General features: G+C 45.4%; 1 protein-coding gene and 1 long non-coding RNA gene across 6 annotated transcripts in view; one reads left to right on the forward strand and one right to left on the reverse strand.

Moving 5' to 3' along the window:
- Positions 1 to 1,162: 1,162 nt before the first annotated feature.
- STRBP (spermatid perinuclear RNA binding protein) overlaps positions 1,163 to 26,251 on the reverse strand; it is a gene marked incomplete at its 3' end in the record, with an annotated part of 66,298 nt that continues 41,209 nt past the window's right edge. Inside the window, exons 15-18 of one of the 5 annotated variants that reach the window (XR_014247771.1) lie at positions 23,923 to 24,046; positions 19,338 to 19,382; positions 13,300 to 13,433; positions 10,047 to 10,353 (exon numbers count right to left, since the gene is read on the reverse strand). Coding sequence is in view for 4 of the 5 variants with exons in the window: in XM_082403281.1 (XP_082259407.1) it covers positions 1,259 to 1,449; positions 19,338 to 19,382; positions 23,923 to 24,046 (360 nt within the window). Of the gene's footprint in view, positions 1,450 to 10,046; positions 13,434 to 14,216; positions 14,312 to 15,826; positions 16,795 to 19,337; positions 19,383 to 23,922; positions 24,047 to 26,251 lie in introns of those variants that run through there. The other 4 variants (XM_082403281.1, XM_082403279.1, XM_082403280.1 and 1 more) reach the window with 4 other exon arrangements.
- On the forward strand, positions 1,390 to 15,758 carry LOC309633950. The gene is made up of 4 exons (XR_014247779.1): positions 1,390 to 8,144; positions 8,228 to 13,482; positions 13,592 to 15,425; positions 15,623 to 15,758. It is a non-coding gene; the product is annotated as an uncharacterized lncRNA (long non-coding RNA).

Here is a 26,251-nt window from a genome sequence, read left to right on the forward strand (position 1 = left end):
AGCAGTGCACCTGGACCAAAAACCCCAAGTTCAAGGCCGGGCCATGACCTTGGATGCTCACATCACGTGGATAGGTCACTTCACCCTCCCGAGTTGTGTGTGCCGTGGCTTCGGTGCCCATCTCGGTTTCACACGGGTTGCTGAGCTACTGTTAAGCTCCTGACCCTTCTCCTGTGTTCTCCCCCCAGTTGTCGCAACACCCCTGTGAGTTAAGTGACGTTACCCCCAGATTTGAAAGTGAAGGTGAAAGGCCCGTGATGACGAGATCTGGGATTCAATGCTTTGTACCAGGTACCACCGCCTCCACCTTCTCTTCCAGGGCCCCAAAGCAAGGAAGACAACGCTCCTGCCTCCACACCCCGTTTTCAACTCATCTGGCTGTTCCCTGTGCCCGTCACGGGCCAGAGGGTGGGAGTGGGGCCCCTGGGAGGAAGCAGCAGCGGGCCAGCCTGGCCAGCTCGTCTTTCCATCAGTGCACTGTGGTTGTAAAGCCCAGTGGACAGCGTGCAGGGCGAAGGCGGCCCGAGTTACAACACACCCAGTGCCTTCGTCCACTTACCTGGAAGGCAGCGGCAGGCCCGGCCTGGCTCCCTCTAAGACCCCCTGCCTGGGCCGCCTTTGTCCTTCTTCCTGGGGTGGGCGGAGGCCTTACTGTAGTCTTGGAGTTACTGGGGTAGGTCGATTGCAGGAACCTCACAGAGGGAGCAGTAGGAAGAGCTTTGGCTTTGTTTTCAAATCGCTGCTGCCATTTAGAAGTCCTACTCCCTCGGGCAAGTCCCTTTATCTTTGAGCCTTGGTGTCCCGATGTGTAATATCATCTGCCAGCTCTGGGGACAGGGGTCAGGATTAAGAGGGAGGCAGGTGTGTGAGGGGCACCCGGTGAACGCTGAGCTGAGGCGGGGGCACTCGCACCACTCACTGCACCAGGGGCCCGGGTCAGAGGTTCAGGTTGAGTAAACATTTGGCACCATTAGCAGAGAGGCAGTGTTCAAGGACCGTAAACAGGAATAGGAATGAGGCCTAGCCCTCTGCATGAAGGGAAGATCCTTCCACATGTGCTGAGCTGGAGAGTCAGGGCCAGGAAAGTGGTTCTGCACTTGACCCTTTCATCAGTCAAAGCCAGAGTCAGTCCCGTCCTGCACAGAACAGTGCAGCCCATTGCTGTTGAAGACAGAAGCTTTTATTTTTATTCATCTGAATGGGGAAAATGCAACATGTCAGGGCATTACAGACAAGCTGCGGCAGCCAGACAAGAGGGTCAGTCTACGGCAGAGTCCAACACAGTGCGCAGGAGCCGCAGCGTGGGTGCCACCTGTGGGAGTCGGGGTGCAGAGTCCCTTTGGGTGAAGGCCAGGCGTCTCTGGGCGAGGCACTGGTGACAGTCCACACGTGCAGGCTGCTGCTTCAACCACGCCGCAGGTTCAAAGTTCAGAGTCCTACGTGTAATCACTGCCCCAGAGAGGGAGGACAGTCCAGGGTGGTCGCATTCTCCAATGTTTTTTTTTAACATAATACGCAACATGAAGTTATTGCCAGGGACTCTGCACTGTAATTACACTATATGTACACTTGTGTATTCAGAAAAAACACAGTAAACAGATACAGATAGGTATTTTAAATAAATTTCTTAAAAACTACCTTGGCCATCACCAGACCAGAGAGAGAGCAAGCTGTATATAGCCAGGAGTCCGATGTCATGTGTGTAACTGTGCAGTAAACCGGGAAAGGTTTTCTACCCACAACTACACGCAGCCTTCTCCTTGCCTCCTGAACCCCCCCATCTTGGGGCCAAGGAAGGGCTACGACTGAGCAGGACCCCTTGCTCCTTTGTGAGGGAAGCCCCTTCTTGAACAGCTCAGGGCTTCAGGTCTAGACTGGCTGCCTCCTGTCTCCTCCCCAGGCAGTGAGTTCTGCTCGGAATGGGTGAGAGGCGAGTCTCAGAGGCCGCTCTCCGGGAACCCTACACGGCAGGGAGACCCGGGTGCCCGCGCTGTGGGGCTTAACAGGCAGAGCCAGGCCCCAGGCCAGACCCTTCCCTGGCCCTCCTGCCTCACTGTCCCTGGAAGTGCCCTGGCCCCGATTAGGGCTCCCGCGGGAGACCTGCCTTTTCCTGAAGGTGTGACTGGGCCCCAGCCAGCCACTTAGACCAGAGGTTCAGCACAACAGGCCAGATGGTCCCTAGTCAGAGGCCTGAGTTGACAGATACTCTGGGAAAAAGAGGATCAACACTGCTAAGAGCTGAAGTAAATGAAGTCTGCCCAAGGCAGGTGGCTCATGACTCATTAGAAGACATCAAGAGGGACAGAGGCAGAGGAGGAGTCCCACCTTGACCAAGCATTCCCTTTGCCGCCTCAAGCCCCTGGGAAAGGAAGTCCGTGTGGAGGTTGGCAACAGCTCACAAGACACGCAGAGCTGCCCTTGATTCCCGGGAGATGCGGAAAGTAAGGCCCCTGGTCAGGAACCTTGAGGATGCCTGTTGTCTGAGAAGCCACCACAGTAAGTGAACGAGGGGACAAGCGGTACTCAGTGTTCCCTCTGCAAAGTAGGGGTGCAGTGTGAACCCCACATGACCGCACAGGGCTGGCCTGAGCAGGAGACACCGCCATGGGCAGGGAAAGGGACGCATCAAACGCCAGCACTGCCGGCCTGGCAGGTGAGAGAAGAGGTATTTCAGGAACCTGACTAAACTCCACACCATGCCTCACGTGGGCCATCATCACAAGCTGGGTGTCAGGGCCGCAGCCGAGGGAGCCAGTGAGGGGAAGAGTCGAGGAGGCCCACAGAGCGACAGGAACACGTCAAGGAAGGAAAGGAGGGTAAGCTTAACCACAACTTAAGCCCGAGGGTGTCTGTGAGGAGAGGAGCTCACGCCGGCCGGAAGGGGGTGGGGCAAGAGGCTGGACACTGAAGGTGCAGCTTTCTTGATTATGAGCTACAAGTGGAGAAGACAGTCTTCTTAGCTATCTAAACTCCTATCCTTATCCATGATTCATCATCTTCATGAACAAAAATTTTAAAAAGTCTTCCCAGAACAGCAGAAATATTTAGGTGAGAATCAAAAAAAGAACTCTTAGACCATCATCTATTTCCCCAAGCAGGAAAATGAGACAGATGGCATCTAGCTTATGGCTGTGGGCCAGGATGGGGCAGGGGCCAGGCTCGAGCTCCACGAGGGTCTAGGGTGCCCCAGACACAAGCCTCCCCGTGAGGCCAGAGCCGCAGCGCAGGCTGAGCTGCCCGATGAAAGACCACAGCTGGAGGCACATCTGGCTGGGCCAGGCTTGCTTCTATCCTTGCCATTCCAGGACCCCAGAAACACCTCTGGAAGACCCAGGCCGTGCTCCTTAGAGATGGGAAGTTATGCACCCGCTGCCATGCTGAGAGCACCGCCCCCCGGAGCCTGAGGAGCCCCGCGGCAGCAGCCCGCGTGCCCTGGAGCCATGGCTTCTCCGCGACTCTTCCTTCCACAACCCTCATCTGACCTGGACGATGACGAGCTGTGCCCTCACTCAGAGCAGGCAGCAGCAGTGCCCTCAGGCAGCCCACCACCCACCTGCCTGAGGCCCTGCCCACGTCTGCCCAGCGGCTCAGGGCAGCACCAAACCCCTCACCTGCTGGCTCAGTCCCCAGAGGATCCACAACCACACAAAACCGGTCCACGGTGCGGCGCTGCTGGAGCCGTGCTGGGAGGGCCCCACTGGAGCCAGCACCGCCAGGTCCCCGCTGCGGGGCCTCGGGCCAGCGCCTTCCCTCCGCTGAGCTGCGCGTGGTCCTCACCCACTCCTACAGGCCCGTGCGGGTTTCAGGGAACCAGCATCTGCGCAGGCCTCTCCGTGGGCTCGTGAGGCCAGCACCCCTCCAGACTTCTGTCCACGTCAAGGGGAGGACGCTGGCAGCTCGTGCCCTTGGAACCTCACCTCACGGTGCTCAGTCAACAGCAGTTCCCTTCACCTGCCTAGACACATCTCTGAGGGAAAACACTGTGGAGAGTAGGAAGCACTATGTAAGAGTTTTCTCCTTGCCCCAACTACGTGGAGCACCTTGGGGCAGGCGCCGTGTCCGATCTGCAGTCTCCCAGCCCGACATCAGTCCTGGCCTAGAGCGTCTGGGATGCCCCTGAGCAGCACCTGCCCCGGCCTGTGCATCTTGCCTCGGTTTACAGGCACCAGCTCCATTAGGCTTTCGTGCCAGGGTAGCTCCGTTCTGAAGCGAGGGGAAGCCCATCCCTAGCATTTGTTCACCCTCATACACCAAGGCCCCAATCCAAAATTAGACATGAGACAGAGCGTTTCATTTGTCTTGCCGTTTAAGCTATCTCTGGATAGTGACAGAGAAGAAGCCCGAAGGCGGCAGACTGTGTCAAGCTCTGCTGTGTCAAAAACTGTGCCACTCACTGGCCCCTTACAGCCGGCGGCCAGAAAAGCTACCCAACTCGGGAGTCTCGCCTTCCCACTCGGGTACCAACAGTAACCAGACTCTGGGCGAAAGAGTCCAACTAAACTGAAAGCTACTATTTGTAACCACAAACGTGGTCTTCCCCAACCAGAGGATCTTTCCAAAGTGCATCTGTGATCACTTCCCCTTCCTGAGCACAGCCTCCCATTGGCTCCCCAGCGCCCTTTATTCACAGGCTGGCCCCCAGCGTCCTCCTCTCCGGAGCTGCCTCCCTCCTTCCTCAGACTCTCCGGGTTCACCCTCGGCCTTCTCTCCCCGAGCCCCTTTCTGTATTTCGCTCTGCAGCACCCGCTCCCCCGAAAGGGCCCACCTCTCACTCAAAATCTGAGGTCCTTCTGCGCAAGAGCTGCACACCTAACAGATGTGCAGGAAGCCTTCATGGGAAGATAGATGGGTCCAGGCAGCAGACGGGAGAAAGCTTCCAGTCATGATTAAGCCAGAGGGTGAGTAACCGCCACAGTCCAAGGCAGGGATTGGGTGAAGTGTGGCCTGCAGCCACGCCTGTCTGTCTACACTCTGCCTCTGGCTGCGCGGGTGCTGCTGGAACGGCAGGGCTGAGTAGCTGTGACAGAGCGAATGGGCCACAAGCCTGAAAGAGTTACTCCTTGGACCTTTCCAGAAAGTTTGTCGACACCAGGCCTAAGGCAGCGTTCCCATCGATTTCCACACTGTGACATGCAAAAAGGTGATTTTTCTGTGGCCCACTGGGCTAAACAAACAAGGCCACTCGTAGTTAGAGACACCTGGTCACCCCAAAGGTCGATGCAATCAGTGTCTCAGTGAACCCTAACCTTTCAGAGCTCTGACCTAAAGGCTCAAAACCACCACTGCTTTTTTAGCCCCTGTCCCCAGCAGAGGTATAGAAACACAGAAGTGCAGAAACCCACCCCGACTCCTCTTCAGGTCTCCCTGCCCACCTGTGCAGAACGAGCCAGAGATGGCAGGACAGACACAAAACTGAGGCCCAAAGCAAATTCTCTAGTAATCTTACAATTTCGCCTTTTTCCCTTCCCTAAAGTACTCTGTAGAGCAAGTGTGTACCTTCCCCCGGCTAAAGCCCCTGTTCTACAAATGTTGAATCCAATGAACTCCAACCCTTGCCCAGGTAAAGAAGTCAAAACATTACTTTTTTTAAAAGCAGAAGCCTCTGTACCAACGAACATCCAGTACCTGCCACTCCCTTTGACTGGCAAACTCAGCAGAGCAGAAACTCAGGGAAAGGGTAAGATTCTGACTGACCAGCCCATAAACCTCTCTGTCCTTTGCCAAAGGAGACACTTCCCAGAGAGCACAAGAAGGGAACTCAGAGCCCCCGCACCCACGAGAAGTCAGGCCCACCAAATCCCCGCTTCCTGGCCAGTGGAGATGGCCCTTGCTACACTGCAACGCCTCTCCCCGCCACCACCCGCCTTTCCTGTCTTGGTCCCAGGCACCTACTCAACAGTGGCCCCCAGTTCCCTGGCTGCATGTGGGGTTCCTGTGGTTCCCTGGCCCCATAACCTCCTGCTGGGCCCAGGCAAGGAGCCTGGACTATGAAAAGATGCCATTCCTGCCTCTGACGCCCTCAGCCAGCCTCCTTCATCCTTCAGCCGGGCATCTGCAACAGCCTCTGACTCCTGCCTTTGGTTCTTCCCCATCCACCTGTCCAAACGGATCCTCCAGAATTCTCTCACCATTCTGGAAGATGGTAAGCACTGCAGGGCATGGCACCCAAGGCCTTTCACGAAGTGGCCCCCAACTGCACATGCCGTCTGCTACTTCACCCTCCTAACCATCCCAGTTCCCAGGTTCCCATTAACAAGCACCTCCACGCTGTCCTGAGAAGCCATGCCCTTCTGTGCACACCAGGCGCCCCTCCTTGAGACCTCCTAGCCAGCTGGATGCCAGGCTCTGCGGAAGCCATGGCCACATCTACTGGAGCCCCTCTCACTCTCTAAGTCACGCAGCTCTTAAGTCTCTTCACAGGCCTGGCTCCGCTCCTGGACTGAGTGGGAGCCCTTCTCCCAAGCACAGAAGATGGCTCTCGTTCTGTTCAAGGCCCCAAGCAGTCCCCTCCCCCTTCCTGTGCTCCTTCTTGGTCAGGGGTTTCACCTTCTAAGCTGAAAATCCTGACGTTTTCCTCAAGTGCTCCTTCTCCCCCAGCACAGCCTGGTTAGTAGTAGGAGGTGACAGTGAATGTTTCCAATAAATCCATGTGCCCAAGAGGGGAGAAGCGGTCTTGACAGTGTCACCAGCCACATCAGCATTCTGTGCAAACTGACACCCCATGGAAGACCTTCCTCTGCAGTATCCAAACAGCGGGCCTCCTGCCTAAGCACTCCTGGTAACACGGGGCCCACTTCTCACCACACCTCATGAGAGGCACACTTCAGCTCAAACTGCCCAACTGGCTTTACTGTAACTATCTTTCCCCTTCTGGAACTACATATGACAAGTAAATACAACTCTTTAAAACAGCTGATGGAAAGGTCCATGATCTCTCCAGGTCTGTCCTTCAGCAGCCTCAACCTATCCCATCTTGAGGTGCTTTCAGCTTTCCTGAGTTCCTCAGGTGCCACCTTCCAGATGATGTGGAAGGAGTGATCCCCTCCAGGATGATGGCCGCCATACCTCCCATAATGCAGCCTCCAAGGGCCTGAAGGACGTCAGAGAGCTGAGCATCTTCTGAGACTGTCTACGTCATGGAAGGGCCCAGTGAGACCCTGGCACCAGCGCTCTGGGAAGGCGACTGTGAGGGCGACCCCTTTGGTTGGAGCACACAAGGAAGGCCTAGCCAGAAACATGACAGCTGACAACCAAAACGTGGATGAAGCTCAGTGGAAAAGCACACTCCCAACAGCACATCCCTTCCCTCCATACAACGCCTGGGGATCTCTCCGATGGCAATTACTGGTTTGCAATTTATTACAGGGTTCAGTTACAGCACAAAAAGATGGTCTGTGGAAACAGACCCAACTGTGCAGCTGGCAAAGAAAACAACAAACAGGCCACCTGGCCCAAGGCTGGCTAGTCAGTAACCTTGCCCAGGAGCCAGGTTAGCCGGAGAAGAATGAGCCCGAAGGCTGGTTTCTTTTTTCCCACGGTGGGAGGGGGAGAAGAGGGGGGTCAGGGAGAGAGAGGTGGTTTTCCGTGTGTTTTGTCTCAAACCACACAGGACACATCCCAGAAGTCTGGAAGAAAGGTAGGTAGAATGAACGCCTCCTAACGAGGAGAGCAAACTTGCCAAACGGTTTTAGAAAACAGGATGGGCAGCAGCCTAGACTCTCGACACCAACCACCAGTGGTGAGCACAGCGCCAGCAGAATGGGTGGGCTCGGCCACTTACTAGCTGTGTAATTTTGGGCAAGTCATCTTGTCTAAGCCTCTATTTCCTCATCTGTAAAAGGAGAAAATTTCTAGATCCCACAGTTGTGGTGGAGCTCAAATCTCATCCCTAAGAAAGGGCTTCCGTTAACTCTAAAAACAGAAGAAATGCCATTTCTTCTGTGTGATTAAAAACTCACTTATTAGGAGCCACAGTGCTTTACCACAAATAAGCTGGTGGTTTGCAGAGGCCTCTTAGCTTCACTTTTCTTGTCTGTGCAGTGGGAACAACCACCCCTGCGCTGCAGCTTCTCTGAGTGGGACCATCAGGGCAGGGAACACAGTCACGGCCCGGAGAGAGCTCTGCTGGCACGCTACACACGCAGGTGCCATTCCCTCCGCAAGCCACGGCTCAAGAACTCCTACAACCTGGCTTTACAAGAGGTTCCTTCTTCCTGTTCCGCTCCAGGATTATGGCAGGGGGCTCAGAAAAACGGCAACTGCCAAGGCTGGTGGTGACTTGGGGTTAGGGAAGAATATCTTTCCCTGAAGAGGATTCTGCATCCACCTCCACGCCCACCTAACCGTAAGCAGAGACCCAGCCAGCACTAATCTGCCGAGGAGCTGGTGAGGGGACCACACACAGCCTTCCGTGAAGCCGAATCCAGGGGACACTCCTGGCAAGCAGAACAGGCCACTGCAATCTGCCCCTCACCCCCGTCTCTGCTCAACACTTGCCCAGGGCCACCTCTCTGCACTCACACCCCAACCCTGGACCACCCCTCTTCCTTTGACCCAATGAGCCCAGCCTCACCAGCTCTCCTTCAGAGTCTGGCTCAAATCTTTTACGACATCCCCATCACCAATCTCAGGCCAGATACCGTGTACTCAGAAAGCATTAGCTAAATGAAAACGCACACCTCAATTTCTCATTGATATTCAAACAGAAAAACAAGCTTCAAATACAAAAGCTTCCTCTGTTTACACAGCCACACCTCAGCCCTCCAGTCTATCCTTCCAGTTTGTTAATCTTTTCCAACTGTTCTAAAAGAAAACAGCCCTATTTTAGGCCAGGATATCTGGTCTAAAATGACCTCAAGTCAAAGCCTAGATTCTAGCACAGGAGCCTGGGATTGGCTTGAGTCGGTGAGCTCCAAAGATCCTGTGACAGTGAGGCCCCTGGCTTGTGTTCAGGCCCTTTTTAAGCTCCATTCGGCCTTGCCTCACTGCCCACACACCACCTTCCTGTCCCCCGATGTGCTTCCTCACCTTCTTTCCAGACTTTTAATCCATAGCATGGTACAGCAGAAAAAGGTTCTGGCACTGAACAGAGCTGGATTTCATTCCTGACTCTAGCACTTAACTCTGAGCCTCAGTTTTTTCATCTGTAAAATAAGAATAATACCACCTTCAAGAAGGCTGAGAAATAAGAAAAATGTCCAAGTGCCTGGCACACACAAGGTACCAATTTTAGCACCTTTCTTCCCGCTCTCCTTTCTTCCATCCACTGCTGCCCACAGCCCAAAATGACCTAAACTGAGGGCCACTGTTAACTACCTGGGACATTCAGCTGACATGTGAATGCAGAGACTGTTCTTCCAAACCACACAAAAGGATCAAGGTAGAAACTGAAACAAAGCAGAGAGAGACTAGGCTTCTAGGCAGCGCAAAGAGAATGCCCTCACTGCAGCAGGCTAATCCCGTTACCTCCTGGGGGCCATAAGCAGCAAAAAGATGACTCAGGACCACATCTCCAGCTAGGATATGCTAATCTGACTCTTAAACTGCCTGGGCAGATGGTGGCAATCTCCACACCACCCACCAGCAGAGACAGCATAGTTTGTTTGCAGAAATAGCAGAGTTCTGCCAAGAAAGACCCTAAGACCCTCCTTAGAAGGACCAAGTAGTTAAGGTGTTAACAACTGACTGATCAAGGCAAAACAAACAAAAGAACCCCCGAGGCCTTCCCTCAGTGTTCGTTACTGAGGCAAGGATTCCACCCAGACGGCTACAGCTGAGGAATGGGGTCACTTCTGCCAGGATATCACTGACACAAATATCTCCTGGATTGAAGAAAAGCCTCTTGACTATAATGCAAATCTACCTTATTTGCCTTTAAAAGTAACACTGATCCTGTCTACACAGTTTTTATGACCTTAGAGCATCACAGGACTCGATCTGTATTCCCCACTCAGCTCACCTCTACCAGCAGAGAGGGATGCCGCTGCACGCTTTTTTCCAGAGGTTCCGGAGGTCCACGTAGACACATGCGAGCCAGAGACGGACCAGAAGATGCTCACCCTTTATTCAGACCAACCATCTACTCATTCTTCTTTCTGCTGAAAAGCAACTTCCCAACTGTGTCCAGATAGATAAATGGGTAGATGGACAGAGAGAGAGGGATGGATAGACAGGTATGTTTTTTTCTAAGATTAACAGGCAAGAGGGAGGCCTCGAGTGGTGTTAAGTACAGATTTTTTTTCCCCAAGGTGTTGCAGCAAACTGGAAGAGAGAAGCATCCGAGTCAACAGCCTTCTAAGCATGCCACCCGGTCTCCTCTTTCTTTTCTGTGGTTTACAGTAACTTGCTTTCTACCTGCCAAATAAATGGTGAGCTCAATGTCAGATTCTGGGGCTAGCTGTAATCAAACACACACTCTTTTCTTACTAATGCACTGGCAGGAAACTTAGAATCAGCAGGTTGATAAGCTCAGCCCCTTTGAAGTTCCAAGCACACCTAAATCCCAAAGCAAGTATTACGAACCCCTGGCAACAGACTGCCCGATGATGAACTACCACACGGAAGCATGAGCGTCTTCATCCAGCACGGATCTGCAGCAGCCTCCCACACCAGGTCTCACCCAGTGTTTGCTTTGTATCTCCTGTCTGACCCCAAGATGCTAGGAGTCCTCTCCCAAAGCCTGGAGTATCCCAAACCTGTCAACACCAAAGAACCCACGCCGCTCCCCCTGAGCAGGCCATGCACCTGCTTCTCCACTACCTGCCAGCCCAGCCCAGCCTCCCGCACGTATTTTGTCACCTCGGCCAACCATGGTAAGAACGGTCAGCATTTACTGAGCACTTACTCTGTACCAGGTACTATTCAAAGCACTCTGTGTATTAACTCAGAATCTAATTCCCAGGCCCCAAAGGAATTTGCTGGAGGGAGAGAAATATACTCTGGCCCAGAGTCCCACTTGGTTTCTAATCCCTATTTCTAGCTGTGCTATAAAGCTTACATAACCTAATTTGCATTATGCTGCTATTTTTAAAAAATCTCCAAAGATCACTGCTTCAAGCATCAATGGAAGCTGTTAGCTCTTACCTAAAATGATAATGTGGGAAAGGATATCTATTCTTACAACTAAGTCAACTTCAATTCTTGACTTAAAACAGACTTTCTGGAAGATGCTATTAGGAAAGGAAGGAACTTACATAAAAAGTACTAGCTCTGTGCTCTGTAAGTAACTGCTAGAGAGAAACACGTCAATATTGAACTCACCTCAGTGGTAGACAGCTTCCTGGCTCTGCAGGTTATTCATTTACTACCCATCTCCCTTCCCGGCCTCCTAGTAACACTGAGAAATCTCTGGTCAATGGATGGCATGGCCTCAGATGGTTTCAGAGTACAAGTCTGAATAGAACAGAACCTTTCTTGTTCTGGGTGACTTCAGAGGGACCACCCCCATCCCAGCACCACCAGGGAGGCACTGGCATACGCTGAATGGGAGTTGCAGGAAGACCACTCACAGAGCAGGTTCTTTTCAGCTTTAACTGCTCTCAATGTCCCTGATTTTTAGGGCTCTAGATTGCTAGAAATCTAACTGTTGGGGTTGGGGGGAAGGGGGCAGATCTCCTTAGTTCACTCCTCTCACTCACTACTGAAGATTTACCTCCACTGCAGTTATTAATGAAACCCAAGAAACAGGGAAATGATAATGAATGATTGATTATAAGAGTAAAATTTCCCTCATTTGTCATCAAAAAATGTGGTCAGTGTTTAAATGAACCACTTTTGTTCTTTGCTACACTATAAAAACTGGTTTTAAAGGACTGGGCTCTTTGTTATTCATTTCATTCACTGCACTTACGTGGACAGAGGTCCATGAACATAAACCAGAGTTGGTTTCAGGCTCTCAAAACTGCCAGGGAAATTTAAAATGAGTGAATTTCCAAATGATGCCCATTTTCAGTGATGTCAGAGGGCCCACATTATTAAATAATTTATAAATAAACTATTAACTAAGTAAATTATCTTCTGACACTGCTAATGCATTATTTGGCTCCCAACCTAGGATATTTACAATAGGCCCAATTCCACCAACAAGGAGACTCTCTGACTTAAAAGGTTTCCACTGGGCGGAGCCTGTTTCACTAGTACCCAGAGAAGAACCTGTCCCGTAAGGGGCACTTGGCTGTTTGATCAGGACTGGAATGTACTTGGTACTAGTCAACTAGACCTCACTCAACCTTTTTTTTTTTTTTTTTTTTCACTCAACCTTTTACAGATGCCGAAGCCACATTCAATGTACATACAGATTCTGTATGGGAAAAAAGTTGTTCCAGCAACCTTCAAAGTTAGCAATAAAAAGAAAACTACTACTTAGAGACAAATATAAAACATAAACTTCATTTTAATCTATCTATCTATCTATCTATCTATATATATCAAGTACAACCTTAGCACAAAACATCTAACACATATGAAATGCATTTATGGAATGAATACACATAATGAAGAAGCAAATCCTTTTAAAAATATTTGGCCTAACCCTCATATCTTTTAAATGAACTCCATGACGGTTCAGTCAGGTGGGAAATAAATCATCTACCTAACCTGGAAAAGACAGATGAATTGCCTTACATCTATTTGGTCTCTGCACACCAGGTATTTACCATTCTGAGTCTTGCCATAATTGGTTCTGCAAATACTTAGCTTAACTCAGTCAATTATATATTTTTCCATAGTTACCTTAATATTTTGGTTTTTTTCATTTTCTATTGCTTTTTTTTTTTTATGGCTTCTTGCTGCTGTTGTATTAGGGCATACAACACAGATCAGAGATATTCATTTCTCAGAGAAGTCTCTCTCCTTGAGAAATTGGCACTTTGAGCCTCAGCTTATGTAACAGCTACATATAAATGGGTCCTACCGGCACTGCTACCAACCTTGCTGCTTGTGAAATTCCAGCACTTTGGCCAAAAGAGTGCCCTGACGTAAAAATCTTCTTAGGTGAACACTTCCCACCACCGAATTCTTTTATTTAAACAGGTGTGTGTAATTCGCATATACGTTATAAGTTTCTATACACATACACACACTTAACTCAAAAGTGAAATGTCTCTCAAATAGAAAGTAATTATAAGGGTATTAAAAACAAAATGCTGAAAATAACTTTCACACTTAGATCATAAAAAATTTTAAAGTAATGTGATGATATAAGACCTAAGAGATCAAATACATCATATATGATTGTCATATATGCATGCTGTGTTCATCGATTTTTAATTTTCTCTTTAATCAGAAAATAAAAGAGCTTACCTTTGTATACTGAGACCACAGCTTACAGTCACTATATCTCAGCCTATTTTATACAAGTGATATGGCTACGAAGGTCCAAGGAGAACGAGAATAAAGTGAGATAAACGTGCTGAAAACTGCTTAAAAGTATTAACCTGAAATACACAGAGGATCCAACACCAGTTTAAAAAATACATTAACGAGGTATTCCCAGCTCTTCAATTAATAATGGTGAATGACTGATTCATGATTTTCAAACATTCACCCAAATTTTAAAAAAGAAGAAAAAGCTAACACCAGCAAAATCTATCAGTGGTTTGTTCCCCAGGTTAACAATTTGAGAGAGACTACAAACGACTCCAGGAGCCCTGGCTTCCCCGCACCATGCACCGCATCTAGTCAGCATGAGGTATGTCGGGAATCTATTGGACCAATTACCTTGCACGAGAGATGGGGTGCTCCCACAGCCTCAAGAAACACGGCTGCAGGCCACCTCCCTGGCTGGGTGCCAGCCCCCATGCAAAGAATATGGCTTCAAGGAGGACCCCTATCTCTGAGGAATTATAATAGCGCTAACTGACGCAGTCAGGAATGCAACTATTCAGTTTATGTGCTAAAAAAGTTTAAAAACTGTCAGAAGATAGCACAGCTCATACACTAATTCTAAGTTCTACATTGGTCTGTAGACTCCCCGACAAGAGACTAGGCTAGGAGGGGCTAAGTATATCCAGATATTGCTAGGTTTCCAAAGGAAAAGTTTTCAAACAGACACCATGGCTCTGAATAAAGTATTGCTCTTCTTTAAAATGCTCATTCACTGCTTTCCAAAAGGAGGTGTCAGAGTGCTGTGTCTGAAAGCTGGAAAGCCTCAGGGGGTCACATTGCTCTTAAGACTAAGACATAGAAATTGCCATTTCAAGCCAGACAACCTGATGGTTCTAGAAGTCAGAGAAGAAATCTTGAGGGCCCAAGTGAATAATAAATGGTGCGACGCTCAGAGGCTGGCAATAGGGGCTGTCAATGAAAAAACCACCTACAGTGGAGAAAAGAGCAGAGAAGCAAAACTTTATGTTAATTTCACAGAATTTGGTGAAGCCAAAAGCTTCATTTATATTTCTCTGCTCTTTCAGCTGTAAGTGGAATTTTCATTACAAAATGAAGGGGTGGGAAGGGTAAAGGGGGTGGGGGTAGTGGGAGGACACTTAATTCATTACAAGATTTAAACAGTTGAACTTGCATGGTTACCACTTCTAACAAAGGACTGACAGCTCAATTATTTTAAGTAAAGCAGAGAAATGTAAAAGTTTGCAGCAACTGGGCAGGTTTACAACATGGTTAGTAACTTCCAACAAACAATAAAAAAAAAAAAAAAAAAAAAAAGACTTGGTAGAAACCATTTGAAATGACTGCCATCATGTTGGAAAACAGCACAGCTCCATTTTCACCATTATAGAGGGGTTGAGTTATGAAGCTGAGTCAGCTACTTCAAAAGAATTTTCTAAAGAGAAATCTCCAAAGAGATTCCAACTTGGAATGCAAATTTGACAATCAATTTCAAATAACAATACAGCTGCAGCTGCCAATTAATAGTATTCCAAAAACAAAGAGGACTGTTTGTAAATATTTAATTAATAAAAAATGGACACTACCAGCCATGCTTTTTCTTCTCAGTGATGGCTCTGTTTCATCCATAGGTCAGCAAAACAAATCAATGAAACATGAAAACTCCCAGCTGAGATGGGCCCTCTTGTGTACGTCTAGCCACTAATGCACAGGATGAGAATGGTAAGTTCACAGCTACTTCCAGCAAGTGATGAGGTTTTATTAAAGTATCACCCACCACTAATAAAGACAAAAGGTCAAGGAGCAGAAGTAACAAGCATGGTGTAAAAACTTTATTTCTGATAAGTAACACTAACATTTGTTTTAAACTATCTGTTTCATTCTCATTTAGCGGTCCCAAAGAAATCCGGTACATAAATTTGCCGTATTTTGTGAAGCCCATTCTCAGCGATGGGTACTGTTCAGCTCCAAAAAAACAGAAATGAAGAAAGACGAGGAAAGCTAATTCATACTAAAAACGGACATTTTTAAGACACAGCAACTTGTAAATCTCAACATGGGACCACACTGTTGCCTTCATGGGGGTGAGTACCTTAATGAAACCATTACCTTCTAGTAACATCATAGGCTTCCAAACAAGGTGAGAATGCAAGTGGAAGACTTAGGTCTGCACCCTTTACAGAACAGCACAATGTTACCGACTGATCATTTTTCACCAGCTTAATTAGGTGTCTTAAAAAATAAATGCTGACCCATGGCTGAAACCTGTCACTTTTCACAGCAGCACTCAACAAGAACTGGGACAATCGAAGAGCAAGTTTTTATGGGGACCCTGTTGCTGCTTTAGATTCTGATGTAATTGAAGAGGATAAGAGACCCTTCAAAGAATCCCAGAAAAATCGCTAATCTTCTCTCTGCATGAAAAAAGCCAGGGAGTGAACACAGTATCTTACAGAGTGAAGAAGGCCACAAGAACAAGAGAGGGTGATTGATCAATTAATTTATTATTTTTTAAAACTTGGAAATTCGGAAACTAAAATAATCACATTCCTCCTTCCCCATCTCTGGGTAGTGCCATCACTTTAATAAGTAATGCTCAGATAACAGAGTAAACCTTTATCATGGGGATGCCCTTGTACAGCAGGAGTACAAAGGGCTTACAAAAGTAAACAGACTGGCTCAAACTAACAATCGCCTTTGCTTTGTTTTATCAGTTTGGTTACAAATGAATGGGTTTCTAGGGCTAAGTTATTATTAGTTTTCAATTCTTTATAATTTGATACCAAAACATATCAAAAATAATAAGCTAAAACAATATTCAAACCCATATTTTATTGGCTTTAATTACACACTTCAATATTTACAAAGTTAAAGTTTAAATGAAAAGTCTCTATTGTATTAAAAAAAATAACTACAGCCCGAATTAAAGTGCCCTGGGGCAAATACATATCAATCAGCTAAGCATCAGTGACTGCATCAGGAACCAGGCAGTACTCTGTGTTACAACAAAGCAGTTTATTTGTGATCAGTGTTTGAGACTCTATACATCCTTCACGAATTTAATTTTACATAATCTGATACTCCTCTTAAAACTTAAACTTTGAACTGCTAGACTTATTTCCCTAGAACAGAAGGGCTGGTATAAGTTATTTTCTGGAAATGAGGTACCGTTTCACAGAACTAGTTTCTTTTTGTTTGTTTGTTTTCAAGTTTTAGAGAACTAAATTTGCATTTGTTAAAATCAAAAAGTAGGAAAGATGTTCTTTACAAATAATTTTGATCAAGTATGTGTTCAAAGAAAGCAGGATAAAAAGGCTTTTTCTCTAACATTCTGTATGTACTGTATTGTTCAATAGGAATTAGCTTCTGTCATTTGCTAAAAGAATGAGTAGTGGGGAACAGGATATGTTGGGAATTTCATAACGGGTAACAGAACCATTCTCTTGGGTAAACCTACAGAGAAAAGAAACGGAGAGGACTCCAAATAAGTTTAATAATCCAATAAAAATTTCAGGTTAAAAAAAAAAAAAAAGAATCTTACAGTAATTATCATTAACCTTTTCCAGATTAGTCAGTCAACATGTACCATTATGGAAGAGGCCCACAAACTTTGAAGTTACTCTTAATATTTTAATAATATTTTCCACTCAAAATTAAGATGGCTACATCATAGGAAGAAGGATATTCAAAAAGGGATTTCATCGGAGTGAACTGTCGTGAATTATAAAGCTCAAAAGCAATGCTATTGATTAATATTCTGAAGTGACTCTCAATTTGGCACATCACATATTACAGGAGAAACAGGGACGGTCAAGATTCACAGCACAGCTTTCTGTGCAGGCCTCAGATCCCCAGAAAGACAGTTCCAACTGGAGTCGTGACCAGGTGTTTATCTTAACGGCTACTGCCAATATTGGCATGGCAAATCTGGAAAGATTAATTACTTTCTTAATTTTGTAATTAATGAGTTCTTGTGGCCTCACAAACTTCTGCATACTCAAGCATGATTTGAAATGTGATCCTTATTTCTATTCTAATATTTAAGCTACGGAGAAATCACAAAGCAGCAACAGCAGGTATTCGAGAGCACCAGATGATCAGAGGGAAATTACCCCACATGCAACAGCTTTACAAAGGCCAAAAGACATATTTACCTTACAGCCAAAATAAAGCATCGTTTTAGTAGGTTGGCATCACAGTAACATTTAAAAACCAAATCTTTTATGTGAAAAATGGGGGCATTAAATTTCACCAGCTTTGGAAGTCAGTTATATGGTACATGGGAGTGAGGAGCCTTCTGAAGAGGGGGCTCAGAGGCCGCAGGGTGAAAGTATAATGTTAGAGGAAAGGGAAGAACAAGAGACAAAAACTAAAAAGACTGAGGAAAAACGTGAATGTGCCTTAGAGCCTAGATATACAAGTGTTTTAAAGAAAAAAATTAAGCTCTAGCAAACCTGTACTAAAGAACATGGGACTTACTATGTCTAAAAGAAAGACACAGACTTAAGGACCTACCCTAGGAGGCAGACGCTTTGGCTCTCACACAAGACATATTACAATGAGTCTAGTGAGTCAAAACGTATTTGTAAACTGACCAGACCTAATTCACAGGAAGGATGAGGTGGTCAGGGTATCCAGAAGTTGGCTGAATGGTAAAAGCAAATTGCCAAATCAAAAGAAGCTAGAGAGCTTGAATTCAGAAGAAATTCTAAGCGGCAGCATATTCTTGTATGGGGAGGCCCTGGCCGAACCTGAATGTGTCAGTGGAGACATTCAGTTAAGGAGGAAACTCCAGACTCTGCTTTCAGCCTTAGAGGAAACTCACCCCAAACGTCTGAGCCTTCCAGCTTCTCCACATCTTTCCAGGATGTAAATTATCTATCTTAATAGGGAAAGCGGTCAAACTGTTCACTTTCTACTTATTTCTACAGCTAGGAAATCAGATGAAGCTTCAGTTTAGCAGTGTCTTAAAGACCCATAATTTTCATCCAAACAAAAATGGGAAAGCTGATGCATGAGAGAAAAAGCATAATGAAAGGTCTGAGGCTCGTGTGGAGGACTAATGCCACAAGTAGCAACACAGTCAAGGTCCTTCTCTTCTGTGTGCACACACGCCCAGCCTGGGGTCGCATTGGTGCACACAGGTGTGCACCCACACACTCTAACACTCACATGCATTCTCTCACATGTGTGCATACACACTCGCGTTCTTTTTTCTCTCAATGACAAACATCCTACAGATGGCCAACTCTATACCACATAGCACCCGAGTTAGGAAAAATGCCTAAGAAAGCATATCACTGACTCCAAACCTACTGCCTCCATTGCCACATAAACCTCATTCAAAAGTTATCCAAAGGGCCACTGAGGTTCATTTCCGCATCTGCCTTTGTTTTTTATTTTTGGAGGGAGAGGAGCTATTCCTATGATTTTTCTCACTGTACTACACAGACCTTCTGCAGTAAGCACTTCAGTAACTGCTGTAGATACCCCCTCATCACTCTCTAGGTCTTGTTCACTCCATCTCTACAGCAAAATTCATGAAAAAGGATGACAGCTACAAATTTGAAGTGAGTACTTCCTATCTCTAACTCAAATCACCTACAGTTCACACAGTTTCAAACCAGAAACTTAAATGTAGCTCTATAACTGGCAGGCAGCCAAGCTAGAAACTGGGTATGGCCCTTCAGTAGCCTTTGAATGGAGTATAAGTTGGCTGTAAGAAGAACTACTTAAAATATTTAATTTCAATATGGTCAGAAACAGGCAATTAGAACAAGCAGTCCTTCAATCAGGCAAAGCAGAGAGAAGAGCAACTCCAACCAAACCAAGAACCACAAGGTTGTGGCATTTTCAACGGGAATTTAAGTTGGGCCACTAGAATAAGTAGGTCTGAGATCCTCCAATTCATTTAAAGAAACCCTAGATACAAACTGTGCTTTGGATTGCTGTGCAGAGTGGCTTAAGAGGAGAAATCAGTAAGATGGTGTACATACCATAGGCAGGGGCAGCTGTGCTGTAACCATATGGTGTTCCATAGCCTGGTGCAAAGAAGGAGAAAGCACATCAGTCCAGGAAAAAGGGCAGTCAGCACTGGCCCAATTCACAAGGACCACCTGGCCCGGCACCTTGGGCCCCAAGGACTTCTTCAAGGTGCTGGCTGAACCAGAACCCTTCCCAGAATGGCCCGAGTCTACCGATTCCTCCATGCCTATGTAGAGTGGAAGCTTTTTACTATGGCCTACCAAGCTCTCCTGACCTACCAGAATATCCTGTTTCTTTCTCACTACACTTACCACATTGTATTATAATTATCAACTCTTTGTCTGTGTTCCCCCCTAGAATGGCAGAGACTCAAGTCTTATACATCTTTGCATCACTTGAACCTAGCAGAATGTCTGGCATATAGTAACCACTCACAAATTTAATTTGTTCAACAAAAGAATACTTAGAACCACTCAAATTACCAATTTCTCACAGTTGGAAAATAGGAATTTCCAAGTCTTTTTTCAGAAAGCAGTGACAGAGCAGGCTAAGCCTCAACTGCCACTGAAGAGGGCGCACAGATCAGGCTGTGGGCTCGAGGGCAAGGTCCATGTCTTGTTGAAATCCGAATTCTGGGCCCCAGCACAGGGTCTTTCAGTAAATATTGTTAAAATTGACATTAGCATCTGGTGCCTATGAAGAAGGCTCATATTATCAATAAAGTACAAAGAACACAAAAGTTTTTGAACCATTTAGTTCTGGCACTAGTTTCTTATATGTCCTTAGATATGTAACCTCTGAGTTGCCGCTTTCATCTATAAAATGGGAAACCCTCCAAGCTACTTTATAGTTTTATAGGGATTAGAAATACTACGTTAATAGAAATGACAATCTTTAATTTTTCAGTAAAATGACTTTAAAAAATATAAATACTGGGCTTCCCTGGTGGCGCAGTGGTTGAGAATCTGCCTGCCAATGCAGGGGGCGTGGGTTCGAGCCCTGGTCTGGGAAGATCCCACATGCCGCGGAGCAACTGGGCCCGTGAGCCACAATTACTGAGTCTGCGCGTCTGGAGCCTGTGCTCCGCAACGAGAGGCTGCGATAGTGAGAGGCCCGCGCACTGCGATGAAGAGTGGCCCCCGCTTGCCACAACTAGAGAAAGCCCTCGCACAGAAACGAAGACCCAACACAGCCATAATAATAAATAAATAAATAAACAAATACTTTAAAAATATAAATACTAAATCACTTGGGTAAATCTCTAGGAAAAACTGGTTTCTAAAATAGAACAAGGGCACAAAATCTACATGGGCCCTTCACATTGTACCCAAAACAAATCAAGCTTTTTTACTTTACAGTCCCTTTTTCTATAATCATTTCTGCTGCTAGAATGATTTTTTTTTTCCTTCTTCTCTAGCTGACCAACTGCAACTCATCCTTTAGGTATCTATCACCTCCTCTGTAAAGTCCCCCAGGCTTGCTGTTCACTTTGCCCACCCCACATCACAGCTTGCATCATATTACACGGTACTTTCTCAAGTGTCTGTTCCTACCCCATGTGACCCCAAGCATTCACAGGGGCAGACGCTAAGTGTTGGTCATCTTTGAATGCTCAGATCTAAATCTCGTTTGAGATAAAACATTCAAATATATGTTGAATAAGTAAATTGCTTTTGGGGACTAACTGAAACATTTTCTTAGAGATAAAGTTTTTCACTTTTTAGTCTATACTTAAGTCATATAAAACTGGGAGTTGTACAACTTAGTCTTTAGTGCTCACTAAATCATATATTTCAAGAGGACACAAGGCAGTTGAAATAAGCAGTAGGAAATATACAGTAGGAAAAGTATCAGAAGCCAAAAAAAAAAAAAAAGATTAATGCTTAAAAAAGAAGGCTGTATATCAAATCTATTCCAGGAAAAGGTAGCTGGTTGGCTAAGGCTACAGTTTCAAAGGTTTTACTAAAACCTCCTTAAAGAGATGAAACTATAACAACTAAGCTGGCCACTAATGAGGCCACTGGGGTTCTAATCCTGACTTCACGTCTCACTAAGGTGACTCTGAATTGCACCTGCTATTTAACCTCTCTGAGCCTCAGTCTTCTGCAGAAACTGATGGCAGAGGAATGTAATTAAATAACATATGTAAAAATACTTACTATACTCCCTGCTGCACAAAATACACTCTGCAAATGGCATATAACCTATTCATAATCCAAACTGACCTAATCTGAATCTTCTCTAGGCTATAAAAGAACTTCCTTTTTAAAAGCTTCAGAAGACAGGCCTTTCACAGAGGTCAGTGCAATGATGTAAAAGAGGAGCTACTACAGAGCAGAGAGGCAGACAGCAGGATTCCTCTCACAATCACTGCCACTAGCTGATGGCTGCCGACCCCTCGCGCGTGAGGGAAACGTCCCATGACCCAGCAGCTGGACAAAACTGGATGAGCACGTCACCAAAGGCAAGAGAGTTCACCTCAATAACCTGCCTACTACTGTTTAATGAAAGCTGCTTCCTTTAAATAAGACATTAAATGAGGCAAAAAAAAAAAAAAATTAAATTTCCATAGAAATAGTGAGATGCACAGAAAAATGTCTTAATTTTGGACACACAAAAAGTATCAAACTGTAACCACCCTCTCACGCTGTCTTTCAGCACGCTCTGTCTCCTTCAATGGTGCCACCATCCAATCTACTTCCTCCAGCATAAGATCCTGGGAGGGACCTGAAACCTCACTCTGTTTCGTTCTCCACATTCAATCCATCAATTCTGCTTCTGAGGTTCTTCCATCTGCTCACTTCTTGACCCCTATCTACTTCCCTACACCCCCTGGAGATCCCTCCATGGCCTGTAGTCTAGTCTCTCAGCTTACAAAAACCTTCTACTTTGTCTTGGCATGCCGACTTCTGTCCCTACAAGCCGTTCTTCACGCTACAGAGAGTGATCTTTACAAATAAAGTCTGAAAGTCTTATCTCCTTACTCCTCTTAGAACCCTTCATGACTTCCCCCATACTTAGGTGCTAAGACCAAAATCCAAACCACAGCCTCCAGGACGGGACTGAGTACCCACTTTAGCTCAAATTCCGCCCCCCTTCACCCACACACAGTGCTCTCCACGCTACAGACATGTTGGCCTCCTCCTAATTCTTCAAATGAGCCAAGTTCCCTCCTACCAGCACCATAGGGTGCTGATGTGCTATTCCCTCTGTGTGCGGTGTTCTTCCGTCCCAATCTTCTCTGAGTTAACTCCTACTCATTCTTCAAAGCTCAGTTCAAGTGTCACATCTTCAGGGAAACCTTCGAGTCCCCGACAGACTAGACCAGGTTTCTCTGTCACGTCCCCTCAGAGCATCGTGCCCCTCTCCTTCATCACAGCAACTCAGTCAGTCGTGAGTATTCCATTAGTATGTCTCACCTTTAGACCAAACACTGCAGGAGAACATAATCCATGTCTGCTGTGTGTCAAAGCAGGCACACAATATTTGAGTAAGAGTACACATTGTTTATATGACACATCTTTGAGCTATGCCCCTACTGGGATCAACTTCTAGAAGCTTAATTTCAAAGCCACATCATCCACAGAACTTCCCAAAAAGTCTAATTCTTTCTTAGAAAAAAAAAAAACACAACCTAAGTGAACTTCTTAAGAGTGTTATGCAAAAAAATAATGACGGGATAAGACCCAATCTTTATGACAATTTCATTTTGATCAACAACTACTACTGGTTTAGTTGTCAAGTTCAAAGTTCCATACTTGCAATATTACAGAGAATTTGATTTTAATGAGACAGAGGTACAGCTACTGCTAAGATGATACAAGGAAGAGAACAGAAGGCAAGCAGAGGGCATCTTTTCCCATCTTCCTCAAGCCATGTGGTGAAATGGAAAGAATATAAACTTTGGAACTAGAAACACCTACACTCAAATCTTTGCTCTGCTATTTACAAGATGTCTCACACTGAGCTAGTTGCCTTACCTCCCTAAAACTTAGTTTCCTCACACGGAAAAATGGAAACAATTTCTACTTGAGGAAACACTGTGAAGATTAAAAACAATTAAGTGAAATCATTTATATGAAAGTATCTAGTGTATACTCAGCTCTAGATAAGTAAGTTCCCCCTTTCCTCTTTGTGTACTTCTTTAGCCCCTGATGGTTCCCCAACATAGAGTTAAAGAAATGCTAACATCGCCGGGCTTCACCCCAATTAAGTAGCTCTTACCAGCCATTTTTCTCACCTGTGATACCCAATCTGTCGTCTACGTCCCCACCGAATACACTCTGCTCAGCTATCCAAACTCCCCAATCTGTGGAATATCTTTGGGCTTCCTCATTGTCAAAATATGTCCCCTCAACTAAGCACAGTACTCCTCATCTGTCACCTCCCTCCAGAAAGCCTCTAGTCACTCAGCAGATTCCAGGAGAAAACCTGTAACATTCTGTAGATTCTCTTCTTTTGAAATTCGGTGCACACCCATCCTATACCCATATTATGTTTCCAGAAACCCTGTATAACCCTGGAAAATAAAGGAGAGGCTGTTCTTGGAACTCTGGCCCAGAAAAGGAGGCAGATGTCTCACAGGATGCACTATACCTGGAGCTATGTAGCCAGGAGCAGCTGTGGCCCCAACAAAAGCTCCCCTTGTTAGAGTTCCTCTTCCTCTGCCCCGAACAGCTTGGACTGCTGCGGACACAGCTGTATTCACAACACCCTTTGCCTGTTAAAAATAACACATTTCATTACTGAGAGAAATAAGATCATCTCATCAACTTTGTAATGCATAATTACTCTATGAGAAACTTGAGCCTGTACATGAGATTAGTCGTCTATGACCTTGAACCTTCAATTTATAATCTGTAAAATGAAAATGACATCTATCTTACAGAGTTGTTCTGGAGAAGATGCTGGCACAGAGAAGTATGCAAAATAAATTCTTCCTTTCACTTGAGGGTTACCCAGAAAGAGTTCGTTTTCTGCACACAAATTTCAGCAGTCAAATTACATCCAAAGTCATTTTAGGCCTGACTAAAGCAATTACACACACTTGATACCTAGGTTCAAAATTTACTGAATTCTCCCCCAGCAAACAAAAAAATACCACAACAAACTACCTGGAGTTAGCTGTGAACCTGAATGGGGTTTTAAAAAAAAAGAAAAGGAACTAAGACAGGAAGACCAAAGGTGTGGATGCCAGTTCCTGATGTAAGTAACTGAGACCTCAGGAAGGTCATGCAATTCTGCTGTGTGTGCGTGTGTGTGTGTATCAATTCTGGTGTGTTTGTGTGTGTGTGTGTGTGTGTCAATCACCTCTGAAGTCTCTTCTTGCTCTAAAATGCTATGGGACTCTGGTAAAGTCACATAATCTCTATGGGAGTCTCCCCACTAATTGCAAAATGACAATTATGATACCCACTTTGTTTTCCTTACTTCAGAGTAGAAAGAGCAACTGAGAAAATAGATACAAAACTCTGAAAAGTAGAATAGATAAGGACAAAGAGTAATGGTACACAAGGCTGCTAGAACATTCCTTTCCAAAACTGAAAATTTAAGAAATAAGAAAATATCTAGTTTTAAATTACATATTATATTTACTTTTTAATATAAAGATGCAATAAAAACTCAAGCTCAAAAAACTACTAATACTCCCTGCTATAACCAAGCTGCAGGGAAGGAGGTGCAGAGCCTCAAAAGCATTGTACGATCAAGTCAACAGCATCTCAGACAGCTTAAATAGTCAGTGCATATACACATTTATCTCTCATTGAAAAATCGTAGGATAGCCTCTATAACTGGGTAGAAGATAGTTTCAAGGTCGAATGTATCGTGCACAGAGAACAGCCATTTTTTCCTTTTGGCTGAAAAAAATCCAACCAAAATAGACTGCTTCTTGGCTGTCAAGCACATTGAACACGTGAGTTTTATAGCTTTTAGTATGGAAAATTTTTAAAAATGAGTGAACTTCATGCGGGCATTTTTTTTTTTTAAACACAGCTTAGTCAAATATAGTCAGAAAGTAGTAATCTGGCAGCAGCAAAGTGACTCCACACAAATCAAGCTCATGTCTCCTAGAACCAAACCTAACTACCTAATAAGTATCTGCACATAGCATAGGCTTTTTTAAACACTAAAATTAACTGACCCATATACAAGATGTAACGCATGAGAAAAACACACCAAAACAAACAAGGTAACAATTATCCTTCTACTAATTTAGAACATATTCTAGAAGATTTTAGAAAAAGAAAATCCACTTATCCTCTCTCTACATGTATACCACTGCAATTTAAACGCTTTATTTGTATTTCATCTCAGTAAAAAGTTCGTTTTTTGTTTATATTTTGAATTCTAGAATATAAGCAGTGTTTATTATAGTACATACAAGAAGTTTAAATTAACACAAAACAAATTTCTAAGATGGATATAATATACAATAGGAGCATGCCAATGGTCTTTCGAAGGAGAAGAACCAGGTTTCAAAGGGAACCCTTACCATCAATTAGCTATGTTACTACAAGCGGTATCTTAATGTGTTCAAGCCTCATTTCCTCATCTATAAAATGAGAGCTATTCTAACCTCTTATAATGGACTTCGCATATGCATATTTAACACAGAATCTTAAATAATCTAAGCTTCCTTCTATTAGTCTAAACATTTTTCTTGACTTGTTCCTATCACATAATATATTCAGACATTATTATACCAGTATTCTCCACAAGGGAGAGAATGTGTCTTATAGTTAACGTATCTCCTTTTCCCTCACAATCGTGCACATGGTATATGTCTAGAAAATATTTTTGAATACGTAAATGAATGGATAGGAGAATCTGTTATTCAAAAGCGTGCAATTAGGAGGCCATCTTTTCTTACTGCAACCCTTGTTACAATCCTGGGCCTTTAGCAGCTCTAACATTTCCAATGTCG

The sequence above is a fragment of the Balaenoptera borealis genome (assembly GCF_965194805.1).
Source record: "Balaenoptera borealis genome assembly, chromosome: 8".
NCBI classification, from domain to species: Eukaryota; Metazoa; Chordata; class Mammalia; order Artiodactyla; family Balaenopteridae; genus Balaenoptera; species Balaenoptera borealis.